This window comes from Puma concolor, chromosome B1 (assembly GCF_028749965.1).
Source record: "Puma concolor isolate L17-30 chromosome B1, mPumCon1.1.hap2, whole genome shotgun sequence".
NCBI classification, from domain to species: Eukaryota; Metazoa; Chordata; class Mammalia; order Carnivora; family Felidae; genus Puma; species Puma concolor.
This window is the reverse complement of record NC_141670.1, coordinates 120,962,535-120,985,347: the sequence shown is the minus strand read 5'-3', so window position 1 is coordinate 120,985,347 and position 22,813 is coordinate 120,962,535. Positions and strand designations below refer to the sequence as shown.

The 22,813-nt window shown below is 39.9% G+C and overlaps 1 protein-coding gene across 3 annotated transcripts in view; it reads left to right on the top strand.

Annotated features, from left to right (window-relative positions):
* Positions 1-22,813, top strand: part of NFKB1 (nuclear factor kappa B subunit 1) — a 119,371-nt gene that overhangs the window by 79,741 nt on the left and 16,817 nt on the right. For all 3 annotated transcript variants that reach the window (XM_025921381.2, XM_025921380.2, XM_086704500.1), the window contains 8 exons: positions 235-393; positions 2,313-2,417; positions 4,878-4,969; positions 7,313-7,451; positions 14,715-14,858; positions 16,182-16,271; positions 18,255-18,440; positions 19,583-19,724. In XM_025921381.2, coding sequence (XP_025777166.1) covers positions 235-393; positions 2,313-2,417; positions 4,878-4,969; positions 7,313-7,451; positions 14,715-14,858; positions 16,182-16,271; positions 18,255-18,440; positions 19,583-19,724 — 1,057 coding nt within the window. The remainder of the gene's footprint in view (positions 1-234; positions 394-2,312; positions 2,418-4,877; positions 4,970-7,312; positions 7,452-14,714; positions 14,859-16,181; positions 16,272-18,254; positions 18,441-19,582; positions 19,725-22,813) is intronic.

The window sequence follows — 22,813 nt, the reverse complement described above, 5'->3', positions numbered from 1 at the left end:
ACAGTTTTTACTGTAATCCAGAGAAAATCCAGGTCTTCTTTTGATGCCTTTAATATGGGTGATATAAATGAGACAATTTTTAAAATTTTATTAGCAATACAAATACTTGCAAAAGAAAAAATAGAGTTATTTTAACTTCTGTTCTTTATTTGGGCTTTACAAAAGCATCTCATCTAAAACATGCTCACTTTACTCTTTCCCTGGGTATGAATGCACGGTGCTGTATGGTCCTAGATCGGGAAAAGGAAATCATCCGCCAGGCAGCTCTTCAGCAGACAAAGGAGATGGACCTCAGCGTGGTGCGGCTCATGTTTACAGCTTTTCTCCCAGATAGCACCGGCAGCTTCACAAGGCGCCTGGAACCCGTGGTATCAGATGCCATCTATGACAGCAGTGAGTCCTTGAATTCTAACAGGAGGCAGCTTGGTGTAGCATTAAGCACCGACTTCTAACCCTACCCTTGGCAGTTACTTACTAGCTCAAAGTCCCAGGACAAGTAATTTAATCACTTGGAGCCTCACATTTATTGTCTACAAAATGGGAATGCTAAATTCTAGCTTAAAAAGTTAATGTCTAGGCACGCCTGGGTAGCTCAGTCGGTTAAGGGTCCAACTCTTGATTTCAGCTCAGGTCATGATCTCCTGGTTTATGGAATCGAGCCTCTGTGTTGGGCTCTGCACTAATAGCAAGGAGCTTGCTTAGGATTCTCTCTCTCTCTCTCTCTCTCTCTCTCTCTGTCTCTCTCTCTCTCTCTCAAAAATAAATAAACTTGGGGCGCCTAGGTGGCTCAGTCGGTTAAGCGTCCGACTTCAGCCAGGTCACGATCTTGCGGTCCGTGAGTTCGAGCCCCGCGTCGGGCTCTGGGCTGATGGCTCGGAGCCTGGAGCCTGCTTCTGATTCTGTCTCCCTCTCTCTCTCTCTGCCCCTCCCCCGTTCATGCTCTGTCTCTCTCTGTCTCACGAATAAATAAAAACGGTAAAAATAAATAAATAAATAAATAAACTTAAAAAAAAGTTGATGTCTAGATTAGAAGTGAATGTTATGAGGTGCCCAATAAATATGGTTATCCTTCCTCACATGTACATGTTGGTCTCTTACATGCCATTTCACAACGGTAAATCTTTTATTATTTATGAATCCCTATACTGTTGGTACTCTCAGATAGAAAAATATCTCAATATTTTTCATTGAGGCTCTAAAGAGATGTTAATGAAAACAACTGTTATTCTAGTCCATCTTCATTCTTACACAGTACAGCTTTTATCAAGATAGGAAGGTTAGCTGAGTGAGTAGCATAGATAGTACATGGCTTCAAAATTCTATGTCAGTCTGTACTTCCTAGAACTTTTTAAAAAAGTTTTACGATGGTCTTCAACATTTACCATGCAGATTTCTTGTTTGCTATGTACAGGATTTATTGAACAAAGATTTCAAAAGAGCCTGCAAGCATGATATTTAGGCTCACTGAAAGTTTATAGAGTTTGGTCTAAGTAGAAAACTCCATGCCTCTAGTACAACAGCTAACTGATTTCTCTAATTTCAACAAGTTTGAAGGGAAGTGAAAGAGTTATAATATGATGTAGACTTGTATACTAAAGATCACCTTAAAATGCAGCTGTGGGAGCAAAAAGAAAAAAAAAAAAGGAAGCTTTGTACTATTACCACAAGAAACTTTTGCCCCTAACCACACAGAATTCTAATTTAGTCTGGGGAAAAGAAATATTACAGCTCCGTTTTTCTTTTCTGTAAAATAAAGATGTATAAATAATTTAAGAAAATTGTGCTTTTTCTACATTTTTAAGACTCTTATAAATAGTATATCAGTATCATGGAAATAATTGAAGGTCTTGACCCAAATGAAATTCCACGAATCCATTGGTTTGGAACTTCCTGAAACATCAGAAAAACTCTTTCTCTTTCTGTATGAATCTTTCTTACTGTGTTAGTAGAAGAAACAAACACTGTTCTTTCTGCCCCATCTGTTTGAGTGGTAATGAATGATCCATGCTCAAGAAGTGAAGACTTCTGAAGACTTGCGAAGGTTTTTTTGTTTTATTTGTATCCTTGTTAAAGCGATATGAGTGAAAGCATCTATTTGTTTTTTTAATTAAAGCATAATTAACATACAGTGTTATATTAGTTTAGCATGTACAACATATTGATTAAACAATTCTGTATATTAATGCTCGTCACAATAAACTATTTAAACTTTCTTTTGGTTAATGTGTGCTAAGAGCAGGATTCCCCATAAGAGACTGGCTTGTGAAGCTGAGGATAAACCATGATGTTTGTTGTTTTTCTCCTGTGGACAGAAGCCCCCAATGCGTCCAACTTGAAAATTGTAAGAATGGACAGGACAGCTGGATGTGTAACTGGAGGGGAAGAGATTTACCTTCTCTGTGACAAGGTTCAGAAAGGTAAATATATGCTCCAGTCTCAAGGTGTGAAATGTAATTCTGCGTGTGTCTGTGAGTCCCTTTTTGACAGTAAATCCCATAATATCCCTCTTCTGCCATAGAACTCCTTTAGAAAATTTACACATTTCACCTCTTCCAAATATGTCTGTGTTTTTTTAACCCAACTAATTCATTTAAAAAATTTTAATAGTAGTGGGACACCTGGTTGGTTCAGTTGGTTAAGTGTCTGACTCCTGCTTTTCGGTCAGGTCATGATCTCCTGGTTCACATGTTTGAGCTCCACATCGGGCTCGGGATTTTCTCTCTCCCTCTCTCTCTGCCCCTCCCCACTCATGCTTGCTCTCTTTCTCAAAACCAATAAATAAACATTAAAAAGATTTTTTTTTCAATAGAAGTAAAGAGAATTAAGAAAATAATGACAATTGTAATCAGTGACATTTAAGTGTTTCTGTACTTTAAATTTTGCTATCTGAACTTAGTTAAACTAAAATAAATGAGTAATAATAGTTCATGCTTCACACTCACACACACACACACACACACACACACGCACACACACGCATGCACATGGACACAGAATAAATAATGCTTTACATAGGATAAAATCGTTTATTTTGTTTATCTTGCGCGGTTTTGTTGCAACACTGAGAGAAGCTGAGAGAGCTTCTCCAGATACTTTCATGTGACGCTCTGATGTCATTAAGAAAAAGAAAGAGAATAGGAACCGTGGGGAAATTCTCAGAGCATGTGTCTCAGAATTTTCACTTTCAGAAAACATTCTTGGCATTTACCTTTCATTAGCTATGATACAAGATTTATAAACTAGCAAAAGCTGAAGGAGATTGTGTTATTTTCTCAAACAACTCATTTTTAAAATACAGTGATAGAATGTATGGTGTAATAAAGATCTACTCACTACAAGATGATGAGCATTTTCAAAGGAAGGAGTGCGTAACCAAAAATATAGCTCCTAAATAAAAGAAGGATGACTTTAAAAAAAGAAAATTCTCATTTGAGGCGAATGGCCTGAGGTTAAAAAGTCAGAAAAAATGGGATCAGATTGTAAGGTAAAGGCGTATATCTTTATCCAAAAAATGTTTACACTTTCTGTGCATATCCTGGTATTAGTCTTTTAACCCATTGTATCCAAGTAATATGCATTTCCAAATTCTTGGTGTGCATACAGTGAGTAAACACAATCTGAGTACCTTTATTTGTAAATGTGATTCTTAATCATTATCATTACATTACATCTCTTATTAAAAGAAGTGTTATAGCTGCCTGACTTAAAGCATCTTAGTAACTAGATTTAAGGGAGTCCTACCTGAAAGAAAGGGAATCAACCGGGAGATAGTGAGATGTTTTATCCACCTCCAACCCCAACATTTCTAAAATTCTGTGGGTGTTTTTGGTTTTGTTTTTTTGTTTTTTTGTTTGAGAGAGCGAGAGAGTATGAGCAGTGAAAGGACAGAAGGAGGAGAGAGAGAGAATCCTAAGCAGGCTCCACGCCCAGGCTCACAAGACCATGAGATCATGACCTGAACCAAAATCAAGAATTGGATGCTTAACTGACTGAGCCACCTGGGCATCCCTAAAATTCTATTTAAATAGAAATATGAACTTAGTTTTCATGAGTCAGTAGTGCAGTCCCTCCTATAAAATGGGAAGTGAATCCAGAGAGATGTCAATCTGAGTTATATTGTCATATTTCTGCAGAAGTAGAGTCCATGATGCAAGTGTGAAATTTAGGCAGTCTAATCCAAAGGGACTTGACCAATATAATATTTGTAACAACTTCTCAATGTGGACTGATAAAGTATTATAAGGAAACAGCATAGTAGAATGATCGTGAGCTTGGATGGAGTCTGTGTTCAAATTCTGGCTTCTCCATTTACTAGCTGTTCAACCTTGGATGAGTTACTTAATCTCTTTGCACTCCAGTTTCTCTTCTGCAAAATGAGGATATTAATAGTACACCTGCATTTCAAAGTTATTGTGGGGGTTAAGTCAGTTAATGTATACATATAATTCACTTAAATTAGTGCTTGCCATGCAGTTAACTTCATGTAAGTTAAATATTATTATGTAGATCTATAGGGAGTTTGAACCACCTTTTGGGGTTCTGATATTCCTCAATATCCTTCATGTTCCTCAGGAATGATTTGGGTTAGTGATGGAGAAGTGAGAAAGGCAAAGACTGATTAAGAGAAAAGTCAGACTGAATAGGTAAATCTAGTATTCTCTCAATGTAAATGAAACTCAGGGTCCATTACTGTGGTAACTAATAAACAAAATTTCAGTAATTTTGAAAATTTCAAATGATTTAAAAGTCTGTTTCTTAGTAACTACTTTTTTAAATGTTTAAGTACATTGTAGGTAAAATCTTGAACCAGCTGAAAGTTTAGCATGTTGTGAAATATTATTATGTGAAATTAAACACCTGAATGTGACTGTTTGCAGATGACATCCAAATTCGATTTTATGAAGAGGAGGAAAATGGTGGAATCTGGGAAGGATTTGGAGATTTTTCTCCCACAGATGTTCATAGACAAGTAAGTGGATGATGATAATGCTGATGATGATGATTTTGCATTTTCTGTCTCGTTGAAATTCAGTACTTAATTTCCATATATGAAAAAGGAAAAATACTTAACTTTCATAAAAGAGTACTATTTTTAAGACTCTTGCAGGTCTTCCAGAAAAGTCACCTACCATAGAATTATGAGCAAAGCCTTAGTCCATTGGCTCTGAAACCATGTCAAGACATTTCATTTGGGTGTCTGATCACCTAACCATTAAGGCAGTGGCCCTTGGGTCTGTTAGTGGAAATATTTTAAGTTTTTGTATTAGACTGCCCAGACTGCCATGACAAAATACCATAGATTAGGTGTATTAAACAACAGAAATTTATTTCATCACAGTTCTGGAGGTTAGAAGTCCCAGATCAAGGCCCAACAGGGTTGGTTATTGGTTTAAAGCTCTCTCCTCCTGGCTTGCAGACAGCTGCCTCTGGCTCTGTCCCCACATGACAGAGAGAGAGAGAGAGAGTAAGCTCTCTGGTGTCTCTTCCTATAGGAACATTAATCCTATCCAATCACAACCCAACCCTCATGATCTCATTTAACATTAATTATTCCCATAAAAGCCATTTCCCCAAATAACGCCACACTAGGGGTTAAGGCTTCAAAATACGAATTCTGAGGGAACACAATCAGTCCATTACGGTGTTCTACCAGAGTAATTATGACAACACTTTTGAAAAGGTTTTCTAATGAAAAGTATTGAAAGGAAGAGTCTTCTACTATAGGCTGATATCATCATGATAAATCAAGATTTCCCAGTGACAACTGAGTGTATGACTAAGATATAGAAATGCTATATCCCCGTCTCCATCACTCTGAGTGATTTTCACACACACAAAATTGGAAACAATCCAAATGTCCACCAGTAAGTGGCCAGTAAATAAATTATGGTGTGTCTGTGTGATGAACTATTACGCAGTTATTAAAGAGAATGTGTAATCTCTGAATATGGAAAAAATCTCAAACATACAACATTAAAAATTTTTTAAAGATATAAAACCAAGCGATGTCAGAAAGATTGAATGTTCACATTTGCATATGCATAAGGAAACTATGGAAGAATACAAAAAGAATTAATAATTTCACTGTGTTTACCTCGGGGGACAGGCACACAGTGAGGACCACCTAGATGGGGGACGGGAGTTGGCAAGGAGAATTTTCACTATATGCCATTGTATACCTTTCTGTATTTTACAAAGTCTTGAACCTTGTGAATACACCACATAGTGAAAAAAAAAAATCAAACAAGAAACTGTAAAAATGCCTAACTATTGTGGCACTGACAGAAATTAATGAGGAGGTTGTCTTAGAGGTGTTACAGAATGCCCTCTATCCCTAGAGCGTTGGCCATCCTCCCTTCAAAATACACGGACCCTGTTAGGATGTCTCTGCAGGATTTAGCTTCCTCTTCTCATCAGCCAACCTGTGGGCTCATTGTAGTAGCACATTCTTCACTCTCTCTTTCCACAACCAGTCTTTCTGATGTTGCCTTGTAAATAATTTTGGAGCACTTTAAGGCTGATTTAGAAGAGAAGAAGGAGGTGTATGCAATGCATTTTACTCACATGATTATTTTCTTTTTTTTTTTTTTTAATTTTTTTTTTTCAACGTTTATTTTTTATTTATTTTTGGGACAGAGAGAGACAGAGCATGAACGGGCAAGGGGCAGAGAGAGAGGGAGACACAGAATCGGAAACAGGCTCCAGGCTCTGAGCCATCAGCCCAGAGCCCGACGCGGGGCTCGAACTCACGGACCGTGAGATCGTGACCTGGTTGAAGTCGGACGCTTAACCGACTGCGCCACCCAGGCGCCCCTCACATGATTATTTTCAACTGGAAGGCATTTAAAATATTAGACAAATAAAAATAAAGATTTGCAAAATATTAGCATAGTCTCATTTTGAATTTTTTTTAACGTTTTATTTTATTTTTGAGACAGAGACAGACAGAGCATGAACGGGGGAGGGGCAGAGACAGAGGGAGACACAGAATCGGAAGCAGGCTCCAGGCTCCGAGCCATCAGCCCAGAGCCCGACGCGGGGCTCGAACTCACGGACCGCGAGATCGTGACCTGGGCTGAAGTCATATGCCTAACCGACTGAGCCACCCAGGCACCCCTAGCATAGTCTCATTTTAATTCACAGTGGCAATTTAATCACAATGTATGGGTATAGAATTCTGAGTTTGTAACGTTCTCTAGGATGCTGTATTTTTTAGTTTAATTAAACATAATTATTAATACGTTTAATGAGTAGCATTCTGGAAAAACAAAATGTAGGCCTACCCTAATGTTTGGGTCTTTGTATCCTGCAGTTTGCCATCGTCTTCAAAACACCAAAGTATAAAGATGTCAACATCACAAAACCGGCTTCTGTGTTTGTCCAACTTCGGAGGAAATCTGATTTGGAAACTAGCGAACCCAAACCTTTTCTCTACTACCCTGAAATCAAAGGTAATTGGGTTACTTACATTCTTGTGACTGTTCCCATAGAAGGACAAAGCTGATTAGAAGAGATTAGTTGTTCACTTCCTTTGAATGGCTTCCTAGGAACTTGCCCCTGGGCCCATGGTACTTATTTTTAGAGAAGAGAGAAGTAATATACAATTTGGGGGTCATGGAATTGAGTCCAGCCTTTCAAAATAATCTTATTTTTACCAAGCTTATATGCGATTTAGACAGTTGAGAATTTGTCTTTGAATCTGAGAATCTGTCATTTATTGAAGATCTCGGGGTTTGGGCAGTTGAGATGGACCTTATGATAAGGCTTGCTGTTCAGGAGATTCAGCCCCTCCATCATCTGGCCTCAGGCGATAAAACAGGATACTCAGCCACCGTGCAGTGCAGAACCATAAAAATGAATAAAGCACCATTCTTTTCCTCACAAAAGATACCCCGAGAAGGGGAGATAGTCTCCTTACATATTTATAATGTGATTTATGATTTTGATAAGCTCCAAAAGGGAAGCATCTACAAACACCTATGAGAATGCCAAGGAGAGAGGACCCTTAATTCTATAGAAGCCACCAAGAAGTAGGCTTCTTCAAGGTCCTTCAACCTGGGGGTGTATTTCAGTAGTTAGGTGAGAAACAAGGAAGGAAAGTGTTTCCTAGGCTTGGAAACTTGAGGAGCTGAACAATTAATGTTAGTTCAGAGAGAAGTGAGCCTTTTGGGCATGGAGATGGACCACTGAAGACCAAGACAGGTAAGGAAGGCCAAGGCCAGGCTCAGAAGTGCTGTGATTGGCAGCTGAAGAATTCTGATTGATCTGGATAAGGGAATTACCAGGCCTATTTGGGTTTGGAATGATGGCTCTGACTTCCTTATATGGACACTGCGGGAACTGTGTGAGCAGCAGATGAAGAGTCCGAAGAGTAATGCAAGAATCCAAGTGAGAAATGGGGAGGTTCCTAAAGGTATTAGTGTAAGGAATGCAAGGAGACAGTGGCGTTAAGCCCCAGATGCTGGTTGAGGTAGGAGGTGAAGGAGAAATTCAGGAGTCATAGATGGTTCTAGGAATCCCAGCCTAGGAAGGTTGTTACGTGGTTGAGTTGGTGAAAGAATCCAGGGAGCAAAAGTATATTTGAGTGGACAGAGAGGGAGCTCAGTTTAAAACATGTTGCATTTTTGGTTCCTCTGGCAAATTCCTAATAAGCCAATCAAAAGGCAGGACTGGAACTCAAGAGGGCAGGGTGGGAAATTCAGCATTGAGTGTATTTAATAGGCCCCTAAATGGGAAAATTGCTCAAAGATATTTCTTAACCTGGAGTCCACTGACCCCAGGAGGTCCAAGGATAGAAATGGATTTTAATATAATCAGCTTTTTTTGTAATTTTACATATTGATAGGTATGATTCTAAGAAAAGATCCGTAACACTTCACAAGACTGGAAAAGGGGTTATGGCACAAACAAAATCAGAAACCCTTGGATTAGAGGGAAGTGAGACCATTGTGGGAGGTCAATGAAATGATCGTCACAGAGCACCCAGGTCCTGGCTGATGTCTGAAGCCACAAAGGTGCTGCAGTGATGATCCACATGAGTGTTGGATCCTGTGGTAGCAACATGTGGTGTGTGATCCTTGAAGAGGGCTTCTTTGCCTGTAACTCATGTTGTGGTGGGAGCATTTAGAAGATGATTCCATGAGGTCTTGTTTCTTTTCAGAGATCGTGACCTGTTTACTGATGGTCCCGATTCACAGCATTCCATTACTGTGGTGTGAAAACATTATCAACAAAAGAGCCTTTTTCCCCCCAGTCCACATAAGATTTCATGCAGAATCCCAGTGCATACACCTGACAGGCTCTGGTTAAAGTGGAAGTGGAGGGGGTTGCCTGGGTGGCTCGGTTGGTTGAGTGTCTCACTCTCGATTTCAGTTCAGGTCATGGTCTCACAGTTCATGAGTCCGAGCCCCATGTCAGGCTTTGCGCTGGCAGCTTGGAGGCTGCTTGGGATTCTCTCTCTCCCTCTGTCTCTGCCCCTTCTCCACTTGCTCTCTCTCTCTCTTACTCTCTTTCTCTCTCAAAATAAAGAAAAAGCATTAACAAAATTAAATAAATAAATAAATAAATAAATAAATAAATAAATAACTACAGTGGAGGTGGGGAGCCCGCCCACCTGCCCTCACTTCCCCACCCAGCGACAACCTGAGGTCTTCCAAATGCTTCAGTCTGCATAAAGATGAAAATCACTGCTTTTGATTAAACACACTTTTTTAAATAGACACAGGAGAGAAATTTTTGGACTTTCTGAGGGAAAAAATTAATTTCTTCTCCTAAAATATGTCTTAACATAATGTCCATTTTTTTCAACACAGAGAATTATGTTTAAAAAGGATACCCAGATTACCTACACATGTATGCATCGAGAAACATTCAAAGCTGACCTTGGTTTCTAGGCTGCCAGTCTACCTTTTCCAGTGGTATTTGTTCATCAAAAGAGTGAGATACAGCAAGGGCATGTTCAGGTGTTCATTCATAATAGGATCTATCAGATGCTCAGGTTAGAGAATGGGGTCTCCCGAAAGTTCAAATTCCTACCTGTATGCTTCAAGCACTTCCAGGCTGTCATTGACTAAAAGCTCCATGTATACAAACAAGTAAGAAGAATCATCTGGAAAAATAAGAGTTAGAAGTTGAGCTCCACAGAAAGAATGGCCACCATCTATTGTGACATATATTTATACATTGTGAGATTGGAACTGTTTTATTGAAGGTAACAAATTACCTTGGTCAGTAAAACTTTCTGGATTGTAAATCCCAAAATGAAATAATCACAAGGAGAAATAATCACACCAGACATATAACCAGAAAAGTAGTGGGCCGGGGAGCCTGGGTGACTCAGTCAGTTTAATATCCAACTCTTGATTTCAGCTCAGGTCATGATCTCACAGTTCATGAGTTCAAGCCCCACATCAGGCTCTGTGCTAACAGTGTGGAGCCTGCTTGGGACTCTCTCTCTCTCTCTCCCCCCCTCTCTGCCCCTCCCCTGCTCTCTCTCTCACTCTCTCAAAAATAAATATTTTTTAAAAAAGAGAGAGAGAGAAGTAACAGGCCATTTAATATAAGAGTAAGTGGGGGCACCTGGGTCGCTCAGTTGGTTGAGAGACCGACTTCGGCTCAGGTCATGATCTCATAGTTTGTGAGTTCAAGCCCTACGTCGGGCTCTGTGCTGACAGCTCAGAGCCTGGAGCCTGCTTCTCCCTCTCTTTCTGCTCCTCCCTCACTCATGCTGTGTATCTCTCTGTCTCAGAAATAAATAAACATTAAAAAAATTGTTTAAAAATAATATAAGAGTAAGTGTATGAAAATGAATTAAAACTATACAACCCAGGGAATCTTTGTGTACATTTCTCAGAGGTCATTGAACACACCTTCCACTGCCCCAGCCCCTGCAGTCATTCCCTGTGTCAATTTTGTGTAGTTCATTATTTTTATCAGTAAGCAAAATTGTCCTATCAATGAATTTAGGTATCTATTGTCTTCTTCCACCCTCCAATAGGAAGAATATTATTTAGTTCATAGATTTGGTCTTTCATGTTCATTAGTACATTTCCAACATCTAGAACAGTATATGTCATATATTTTATTTTGTTTTAAGTAGTCTCAATGCCCATGTAGGGCTTGAACTCACGACTCTGAGATCAAGAGCTGCATGCACTGCCAACCGAACCAGCCAGGCGTCCCTTAGTAGATGTCATATAGGAGATGCTGAGATATATCTGAGAGCTGGCTTTTTTTTTAAGTTTTAATTTTAATTCCAGTTAGTTAATACACAGTGCTATATTAGCTTTAGGTGTACAACATAGTGATTCAGTAATTTTATACATTACTCAGTGCTTGTCATGATAAGTATACTTTTGATCCCCTTTACCAATTTCACCCATCCCCCACCAGTCTCCTGGTAACCACCAGTTTGTTCTTTATATTTAAGGGTCTGGTTTTTTGTTTGTCTCTTTTTTCTTTGTTCATTTGTTTTGTTTCTTAAATTCCACAAATGAGTGAAATCATATGGTATTTGTCTTTCTCTGACTGACTTGTTTTGCTTAGCATAATACTCTGTAGCTCCATCCATGTCATTGTAAATAGCAAGATCTTATTTTTTTTTATGCCATACACACACACACACACACACACACACACACACACACAGAGATATACATATATATATATATATATATATATATATATATATATATATATCACATTTTCTTTATCCACTCATCAATTGATGGACTCTTGAGCTGCTTCCATACCTTGGCTCTTATAATATGGGAGCTGACTTATTGACTGACCAACCAAGTTGCCATCCTTATCCCAAAGGCTGTTAATTTGTTGGGTGCCATCAAGGAGGACATCAGACAAAGAAATATAACATATTCCTTTCATTGTACAGAACCATCTATTCCAGAACTCGACACCTGATATAGTTATTGACCTTGTACCTCATGAAAATGCCATGGAGATGGTTGGGCTTAGGGAAGACAAGTTAAATAATCGAGAGAGGGACAATTGGCAAGGGAAGAAGATAGTTGAGGAACTGCTATATGAACGGCAAAAAAAAGACCATGTGATTTTTCAGTCTGAAAAAGTGGAGAATCAGAAGAAACGGAATCATAATCTTTAAATTATGAAAGGAATGCTTAGGATAGATGCAGACATCTTTTACTAGCACACTAGAACCCAAAAAAACGCGAATGAGGTACTTTTGAAGGCATACGCATATCAAAACGAGGTGGATACTAAAAGTTTATCTACATTTGTGAACTAGACTCTTATCTGCAATCACCAATTATTAAAGGAAGCAAAGACATTTTGGAGTGTTTCCCAAAGAATGGCAGTCTAATAGAATGGAAAGCTCACTGGCTTTGAATCTCATCTTCACTCTGCCCTGACCTCTGACAAGTCCCTTAATCATCCTAGCTTTTGTTTGCTCTTCTGTAAAAGGAGGGACCACTTAGGTCCCTTCTAGAATAGGTTGATGTTTCATAGTACAACCCATGCTGCCACTGTCAAAGGCAGACCACAGGGATACATGAATGTGATGAGACTATCTCCATGTTCAATTCTGGGGAAATTCAGGCTGGTTCTTTTATTTAAAAACTTGTCGTAATGAAATATTCTGTATCAGTTTCTTGTCGTTGAAATCTTAATGGGTGTATAATAGTTAATATTTTTAAAGTGACTGAAAAATTACCATTTTATAGTAAAATAAAACCATTGAACATCTCTGTTTTATAAAACAGAAAAAGTACGTAGCGAGTACCAAATGATCTCTTTGGTAGAACACATCAGCAGATAACATGTACTCCTGAAGATGAATAAGTTGTCTGCTTCCTTCTTGTGTTTCATATTTCTAATGAACTAATATTCTATGTGAGATCCCCAGTTTATAGGATGAGTAATAAGTATGACTATTAGTTGGTTATAGTACAACTGATGGAAAATTTTTATAAATCTGTTCAAAACCTTTGAAAAGGAAATTTGTAAAGTTTCTCTACTTTGAGGCCAACCCTTTCTAGTAGAAGCACATTCTCTTCAAAGTTGACCCACATTGGCTTTCTTCCTAACAGGTCTGGACATGATCCATTTTTAAAGGATTATTTTAAGGGTACTTTGCTATCCTACTTTTCCATGTTTCAGTCTTCCAGCTGTGCTCAGGTGACTGCAGTAATCAGTAAAAGCATTCTTTCGAGCCCTGAGATGGCTGAAATAACCACAAAATTAGAAATAAGTAGAGATCTTTCTGGACATAAGCAATGGCCAAAACTAACATTGAAGAATTGGAAATAGGACAATTGTTAAGTATCAGGCTGCTGATTGAAAAAAAAAAAGAATACCACATTGCCTGTTTATGTAAACAGAAATTTTACATCACCCTTTCAGTCCAAAAGAGAGAAGGGGGAAAAAAAAAATACATGATAGGAAAATGAGAGAAGAGAAAGGGAAACAGAAAGAAGAAACAAGAGCTCAATAACGGACCACAATGGCGGTGGGCTGGGGAGAACAGATAGTGAGAAGCAAAAGAAAAACTACAATGACACGAGGAATGAGGAATGATAGTGTAAATGGCATCTAGACCTGGACAGCCAAAAATCTCAGAGGGCATCACTGTGTTTTAAGTCAAGTCTTTAGACTTTCGGCCTCCTGTATCTCCTCAGTCACCAATGACTACCAATCCCTCTTTCATTGCATTCCTGGGGTCCACCCATTTGTATTATCACGGTGACCACTAAGGAACAGCCCCATTCCCTTCCGTTTGCACCGTCTCTGCCTCTCACTTTGACTCTTTGTTTTGTCCTACGCACCAGTGGCAGATGAATCTTCTTAAACTAGCACGCTCTACACATCATCCCCCAGTTCAGAAACAACCAGTGGCCCTCCTGCTTGTAAACCCCTTGGGTTCACAATCCAGGAGCCTGACAGTGTGGTTCCAGTCAGCCCCACTTCTCAAGACTTTCTTATGCTAAACTCTCACTTCAGCTAGACTGATCCATAAGCACACAGTGCGCATTCTCTCCTTCATTATTTTGCCTCTACATCCCATTTCCAGCTCATCCTCCCATTGCCCTCTCCTGATATAAAGTGGATTCTGGAAAGCTTTTCCTGAATTTTCCAGCCCATAGGTACTTCCTGGAAGTTCTCCTTTGACCCCCTGGAACACTGCTTTGCAACCATAAATTTAACATAGAGAGCTTTATGATGCTATCTCTCCCAAGTCTTTCCCCCACAACCTTTCAATTGTATTGGAGGGTTCTTGACAGCAAAGACCTTGTTCATTCTTCTCTTTCTCCTTAGCACTTAGCTCACAGTAGATGCATTACAAATGTTAGTTGGTTGGTAATAGTGGTTTGTATGACCAAATGAAAAGCTCAATATTGTTTTTCTTCTCCGGTATCTCTAGTATCTTAATAATTGATGGGAAGTCTAGTCTTTCGCTAATTTGAATGACACTGGGGACTTCAGAAACTGTTGTTTCTTAACTGTAGAGAGGATTTGGGTGTGTACTGTTCTGTGGTCTCTCTGAGGCTGGTTCTCCATCTTCATAGCCATTGGAATAAATATAATGCTTCTTGAAATTTGGCATCTCTTCCTCCTTGGGTGATTTCTGTTTCCCTTTAAGATGTTTAAAAATACCATCAGAATCAATATTCTTTCTGTGGCTGGTTGTGGAATTGAATCAGTCTTTTCTCCTTTGGTTTCTCTTCCTTTAACTACAGATAAAGAGGAAGTGCAGAGGAAACGGCAGAAGCTCATGCCTAATTTCTCTGATAGTTTCGGCGGCGGTAGTGGTGCTGGAGCTGGAGGTGGAGGCATGTTTGGCAGTGGCGGTGGAGGAGGGGGTGCCGGAGGTACGGGTCCAGGTACGAATTGAGTCTCCTCTTTCTAAAGCTTTTCCCGTTGGAGAAGCTAGAATTGTCTTTCCCTAGATTTCGCAGATGGTCTGTGGGTTGAGTGGCTGTGACGTTACTGAGTGTGACATAGGAAATTAATTAGAATTTTAATAAGTGTATTTTTTCAAGAAATGCATGTTCATTTGGCAATATGTAGATAATACCAAAAACTCTAAGAAGAAAAACAGTCACTCAAGTTCAGTTATATGAAGAACGTGTCTATTAACGTTTTGGTATATTTTCTTCCTTTCTTCCTCCTTCCCTCCCTTCCTTCCTTCTTTGCTTCTATACTTGTCTTGGTTTTCTTTGGCAACATTAAAAAGATTTCATGTTATATATACTAGCATTGTAGAATATCTGAAGACACATAAAATCCTGCCATCGAAGGTTAACTTCTTCTAATTTTATTCTGTGCAAACGTCACAGTAGATATTTTTTGCATTTTCATGAGTACAGCTACAATCCTCATAATGCATTGTATTTAATCTATTTACCTACGTTAGTTATTTATTATCATAAATGATTGTGTATATGGAGTCATATATGCTGCTTTTCCCTAATGGGTTAACATAAGCATTTCCTCCATGGTAATATTATGTAAGCATAATTTCTTAAGGATCATTTTAATGACTCATATTTCACCAAGTGAATATTCCATAGTATTACTTACTTGAATGCGTTTCCTGTTTTTCATTGTTTTTACTGATCTCCTTTGTCCACGTTGTTTTTCTTTTATTCCAGACTGTTTTTGTAAATTAGATTCTTTGAAGTAAAATTACAATGTCAGAGAGTATGACCTCTAATTTTACGTACGACTTTTTATGCTTCCACCAAAAATGCATGAGCATGCACAGTGTGGTCATGTTTCCTTGAGGACTCGGTAGTTTGTATTTTGTTTGGTTCAGTTTTTCCTGCCAGACATTATTTCAAGGCCCTCTGTGTCAGCAAGTCTGAGTTTGGGTGGTGAGCACTCCCACACAACAGTGGGAGACTTTCTCCAGCGTGAACTCCTCCATGCTGCCCCAGGCCTGGGCATTGTCTGAGTTGCCAAAATGTAAACTTGGTCCGAGTGGAATTCTGATCATCCATGATCCCCACAATGTGTCTTACTAACTCACAATGGCAGCACCATGTCGGGCACTCTGCCCTCCCACACCAAAGCCTGTGCTCACCTGAGGGAAGGACACCAAACTTTGCTGACTCTTCATAAAACACACACACACACACACACACACACACACACACACACACACAACCATCATGAGGTTTCATTTGTTTTGCTTGCCATTTCAGGGTATGGCTTCCCCCACTATGGATTCCCTACATACGGTGGAATTACCTTCCATCCTGGAACCACTAAATCTAATGCCGGGATGAAACATGGTAAGTAATACAGTTTTTTTTCTAATAGTGAAAAAAGAATAAAAAATTAAAAGTTTTTTTAAAAATTTTCTTTTTTTTTGAACGTTTATTTATTTTTGGGACAGAGAGAGACAGAGCATGAACAGGGGAGGGGCAGAGAGAGAGGGAGACACAGAATCAGAAACAGGCTCCAGGCTCTGAGCCATCAGCCCAGAGCCTGACGCGGGGCTCGAACTCACGGACCGCGAGATCGTGACCTGGCTGAAGTCGGACGCTTAACCGACTGCGCCACCCAGGCGCCCCTAAAAAATTAAAAGTTTTATATTATTACTCATCACATTGTCATCTTGAAAAAAATTGATAAATGCAGGTAAACTGAGAAGATACTTTTGCATAAAAAAATGTTATTTCCTGTGGCAAATATAAATTCTATTTCCAATCTTATGTTTCTACTTATATATTTACTTCTTAAGTGACATGAACAAGGGGAAGAAAAGAGCATTAAAAAAGGACATATGGAGACACTTGACTAAAAAAGTCACCAAACTTAACTGTCCTCTCCTGTTTTCTTCTCAAATGCTACACTTTTGAAGACATTTTGAGTTTTATAGGGATGGCCTTTCCCCTCAAATGCATCCCTTCATGTGCACTTGTCACATGCTGTGTTCGTAGCTTGTATTACATGTCCATTCTAGTGTACCCATTGAAGCAATAATACAATAAAGTCTTCCCATGTATTGAATGCCTGTTTGATGTCAGGTGCTATTTCTACATGTTTTAACTGTCATCTTCATGATTGCTCTAAGGAAAATAATAATGCCTCCATTTTATGGACAGAGGACACCAACGTTCAGAAAGGTTCATTCACTCACTGAAGACACATATCTGTTATTGGCAGAACCTGGATTTGAACCAGCTCTGCTCACAAAACATAGGTGCTTACATAGTACCTGCCAGATAATATGGTCAGACTGGAAAGAGCACAGAAATGGCTTACCAAGTAACTCCCACACTACAGAATGTGACTTGATATTATGTCTTAACAACTTGCTTGGTTAATTAGCATTAGGAAAAAAATAATTCCTGTTTGTTTGGGGTGTTTTGAGAGAGAGAGAGAAAGAGAGAGAGAGAGAGAGAGAGGCTCTAGGCTCAGTGAGGAGCCCCACATGGGGCTCGATCTTTCAACCATGAGATCATGACCTGAGCTGAAATCAAGAGTTGGGTGTTTAACTGACTGAGTTACCCAGGCACCCCATAACTCCTGTTTCTTTTTTTATTGTTATTATATGTTATTTAAAAAAAAGTTTTTAACATTTATTTATTTTTGAGAGACAGAGCATGAGTGGGGGAGGGGCAGAGAGAGGGAGACAGAGAATCTGAAGCAGGCTCCAGGCTCTGAGCTGTCAGTGCAGAGCCTAATGCAGGGCTCGAACTCACAAACTGTGTGATCATGACCTGAGCTGAAGTTGGAAGCTTAACTGACTGAGCCACCCACGCACCCCATAACTCCTCTGTTTCTATTTAAACTTTAAAAATTCCACTTCCCTACAATTCACAGAAGAGCTTTATTTCATTTTTCTCCTTTACAAATAAATAGAATGAAATGTAAGTTTTTAAAAGTGTATATGAAATTTTTTTTAAGATCTTGAAAGTTCTTATCACAAAAAAATTGTAACTATGTGCGCTGACTAATGGTAACTCGACTTACTGTGGTGATCATTTGACAATATATACAAATATCAAATCATTATATTGTACACCTGAAACTAATGGAATATGTCACATATAACTCCGTAAAAATGTGTCTTTTAGACGTGAGAGTTTAAAATAGCTCCAAAACAGGTTACCTATGATATGAGTATTTTAAAAGGAATTTCAAATTATTGTTTTTCTTTTCCCTTTGCAGTAAACTTGCCTATCTTTTATCTGACCTTCGCTGAAACAGGGAATTATCACTTAATGGAATTTAGTGAGAAAAATCTGATGTTTCTGCTTTTATCTTAGGAACCATAGACTCCCCATCTAAAAATGACCCTGAGGGTTGCAGCAAGAGTGTGGACAGAGACGCAGTGAGCCTCTCTGGGAAAGTAACTGAACCCACAGAACAAGATAAGGAGTCTGGCACTGGAGAAGATGAAGTTACCCTGACGTATACAGTAGGAGTAAAGGAAGAGAATTCTAGGTTTCAGGGTAAGTGAGTACACATGTGATTGCATTGTATTGACTGGTGAGGGGATAGGTTGGTTCCAGGTGTAGAAGCTATTGTCAGAAGACCGGTTTATTTTCTGTTAATCTAAAAATGATATATCAATATCTTGTTTGGTGTGCTCTTCAGAGTCCTGTATGCCTCTTGAAAAGCATGTGTCAGAGCATTTAATTCACACTGAAATTTCCATTTTCCCTGTGTTATCTCTGAATAAAGTACCAGAATATGCATATGCATTCTCCAGTCATAATTATGCAGTTTTAGGATATCGTGGGAGATAATCTATTTCATTTCCACCACAGATAATAGAGACGTTCCCATAACTTCAATAGTCTTCTTCCTCTAGACCGTAGTTGGACCATCACACTGAAGTAGAACTTTGCCTCAAAATGAGAACTTTTCCTTTTACCTTGATGCCCTCTTTGAACAATTAGGATTAAGGGGGACAGCGCACTTTGCACATAATTTGAACCAGTACTCATTAGAGAAAAGAGAAGGGAAAGAGAGCAAATATTTCAGCTTAGTGGCCTCTTATGGTCTCTATCACATATTCTTTTTTTTTTTAAATACCACTTTAAAAACATACAAAGCATGGTTAGGTAGGGGACCGTATAAAAACAGGCCACATACTGGTTTTGACCCTCAGGTCCAAATTTGCCTTTTCCTGACCTTGAAGCAAACTTCACAAGAACACGGATGGCTTAGGGAAAGTCTGTCTGTGGCAGAGACTGTGGTTTTTGACACTTTGCCTAACGAGACAGTGGTTTAAGACTCCAATGAAGGATTATTTCATCAAGAGATTGATTATTTACAGTATAGTCAAGCCAATCAACATTATTTGGAGACTGATTGTTCCCCCTGAAATATCAGACCTATCTAAATTTCTTTCCCCTGACAAACCACAGACAGAGTTTTCAGATCAGCCTCTGTATTTGTCAGTAAGCCAACGTGCAATTGTGCTTTTGCTAACGAACGCAACCCAGGAGCACCGAAAGGAGCAGATGCGACTAAAACGATGTGTGTCGAGGTATCAGAACACTGGTGTTGATGGTTTTGGCCCCAGGCATGCCATACCCGTAGAGCAAGTATAGGAAACTCCACTGTGATTGTGCTCATTGCCTTGCAGATAACCTCTTCTTAGAGAAGGCTATGCAGCTGGCCAAGCGGCATGCCAATGCCCTTTTTGACTACGCAGTGACAGGAGATGTGAAGATGCTGCTGGCTGTTCAGCGCCATCTCACTGCAGTGCAGGATGAGAATGGGGACAGGTAAGTCAGGACTTTTGCAAACAAAGCTTGTTTTAGGGTAAGGAAGTGAGAAAATCATCGTATGCATACTGGCTAGGGATAAAAAGAATTGTTTAAAGGTATTGGGTCCTGTAACTGGAAGACTGTCACGGACAGTCCTGTGTCAGTGAGGTTGAATCCATAATTTGCTTCTCCGGTCCTGTGGTTCCCACCTGTTGGACGTTAGAACATTTAAGCCCCCATCTAAGAGTACATCAGGCTGGGCAAGAAGGATAAGATATGTGCGGGGAATGGTACGTTTTCAAAAACCTTGCTTTATTTATTGGGATAACATTTGGAATAAAATTTAACAAACACGTATTTATTTATTGGGTTAATAACATCTGCTTTATTTACCAAAATGAGATGACAATAAATGTGGTCCAACCAAATTCCTAAAGCGCTGGTTACCCCGGCTGCACAGTTCTCCTGGTAGTAGTCTCAAGAAAAAGCCCAGTAAAGGGGCGCCTGGGTGGCGCAGTCGGTTAAGCGTCCGACTTCAGCCAGGTCATGATCTCGCGGTCCGTGAGTTCGAGCCCCGCATCAGGCTCTGGGCTGATGGCTCAGAGCCTGGAGCCTGTTTCCGATTCTGTGTCTCCCTCTCTCTCTGCTCCTCCCCCGTTCATGCTCTGTCTCTCTCTGTCCCAAAAATAAATAAACGTTGAAAAAAAAAAAAATTAAAAAAAAAAAAAAAAAAAAAGCCCAGTAAAGACAGCACAACAACAACGGTAACAAAACAAGTAAGAGATCATTGTCATTCTTTCCCAGTCATTCCCTGTGAGGGCCTTCCCTACTGCCTCTGCTACTGGTTACCAGTCTGGGACTGGATCAGACTCCTGTGGCAGCCATAACCCACACTGTGTGGGAGTCCAACATTCCACTCAGCATGCCTCCGTTTCTGCTGTTACTGAGCTTATATTTGCAAAGCACCTGGCTTCTTTCTAAAACAGTTCTCGGAGTCCTCGCATCGAGACTCCAAAATGATCTCAAAAGCCGGTGAGAATAACAAGAGACAACAGCCCTCATATTCGAATCAAGGGCCTTATCTAAAACTTTCCTAAAATAGTGTCAACACTGAGAAACCCTTTTCTGTAGAGGAGTTCCTGAGTGCTATGTTTTCAACCTCAGTTAAAAAACTGAATCAAACACTTTAGGAAAGTGCCAACCTCAGGGTTTCAAACAGAGACCTTTGTTCTCATTCCTTGCAACGTAACCAAGGATGTGGTATAACCACTGGCCTTGTTATACAGTATGAGAGGAACCGGTACAGCCTTCCTCATGCGATGCTGCGAACAGCAGAATGCTTTTACAGGGTTAAAGAATCCAATTAGCACTCAATAACATGGAACCACAAGAGAAAGCAGTTAACCAAGATAGAACAACAGGGTTTCAAGTGATATTTTCAGGGACCTGCTGCATTGATGAGCCTGAGAAAGATGAGCCCATAGAAGCTAGGAAGGGCTGCTGATATATGAAGGGAAGGTTGTGGAAAAGATTTCGGGGCACATGCATTCAAGTGGGTGCATTGAGGGGAAGATGCACGCATTCCCCTCAATGCACCCACTTGAATGCATACGCCCCGAAATCTTTTCCACAACCTTCCCATCATATACCATACACCACGCATGTGTAAGGACACATATGGAGGGACCAAGGAGGTGACCTTCCCCACCCAGCAGAACATGAATACTTAGAGTCCCCTCCTAGGACCACAAACATACTCCTCCTGCAAGCAGTGTCTCGGGGCTTGCCACAGATAGAGGGCAGAGACGAGTGATGTGGAGAGACCAAAGAGGAGCCCTCATAAGAATGCAGACAAAGGAAAACCATTGGTCCTCACAGGTCAGGTCTCGTTTTCATTGAACTCGTCACGCTCAGCTAATAATCTGAATCCTGTAACCATTAGTCATCACAGCATACACAATGAAGAAAAGAAAAGAAAAGAACTTCTGGTGTTGGGGAAATTCCCATGAGGGTGTGAGGATTTAAGGGGGAGAGAGAATGTACTTCTGCTATGAAATGCTGAGCTGCGCATGGAAATTTCTAGGCAGTTTTGAAGTATGACCTTTTACTTGGTATGTATGCGTCATGGCTGCATCAGATTTGAAGCCCTTTTTAGAAGTCTTCTTCCAGTCTCACGTTTCAAGAGTCAGTAGTGACACCTTGACATCATTTGCTCTCTCAAGTAATGAAGTCAGAAGTTAGTTTTTCAGGCCCTCCTGTGCCAATGTTAATCCCTAGTAAAATTTTACACTTGCTCTTGCTAAGAAAGAGGTCTGAATAAAGTGACACCGAATATTTTTCATTTGGAGAAAATCGAGGCTGTGCCTCAAATCCCAGCTGTCCTGCCACCATGCGATACTTTGAGTGTGCTCTGTATCACAATCTGTCCATACTTTGGAATATTCATTATCTCAGGTGTCCATCTGTGACTCCACAGAGCAGTGCCCATGTGCCCCCTCAGCAGGGTGGCTTAAGGGATTAAGAGATGACTTTGGAGCCAGGTGGACCTGGGCTGGCCTCCCAGCTTCACCACTCACTAGTTATATGACCTGACTTGAGTTCTCTTATACCTACAAGTCCAAGTTTCATCATCTGAAAAATGAGGATAATGTTAACCTACCTCACAGGGCTTCTTGTTGTGATTACATAAGATCACGTATGTCAACTGCTTATGATGGTCTGGCAAATAGAAGCTCTAAACAACGTTTATTGTTGTTAGCGTCGCATCGTTTCAAATTAATTTTAATAGGAAGTTGTTTTAACAATTAAAACATTGTGTCCCTAGGAGTGATGCTTGGCACCTGCCAATATTTTCGACCTCATTAGCATAAGGTCCTAGTGCTTAAATTGTGTGCCTAAATTTTAGTGCCTAAATTGTGTGCCAGGGCTTGAGGCTGACCCAGGGAGAACCAGCCCTGAGGTCACAGGTCAGAGAGGGAGAAAGGCATACGAAAAACTACAGTTGCATAACAAGCAGTGAACTTGAGTGGAGACAGTGTGGTCCGCCTAGGAAGGTCGCAGAGGAGGTGAGGTTTGAACTGGAATGTGAAGGATGGAGTAGGCATTGT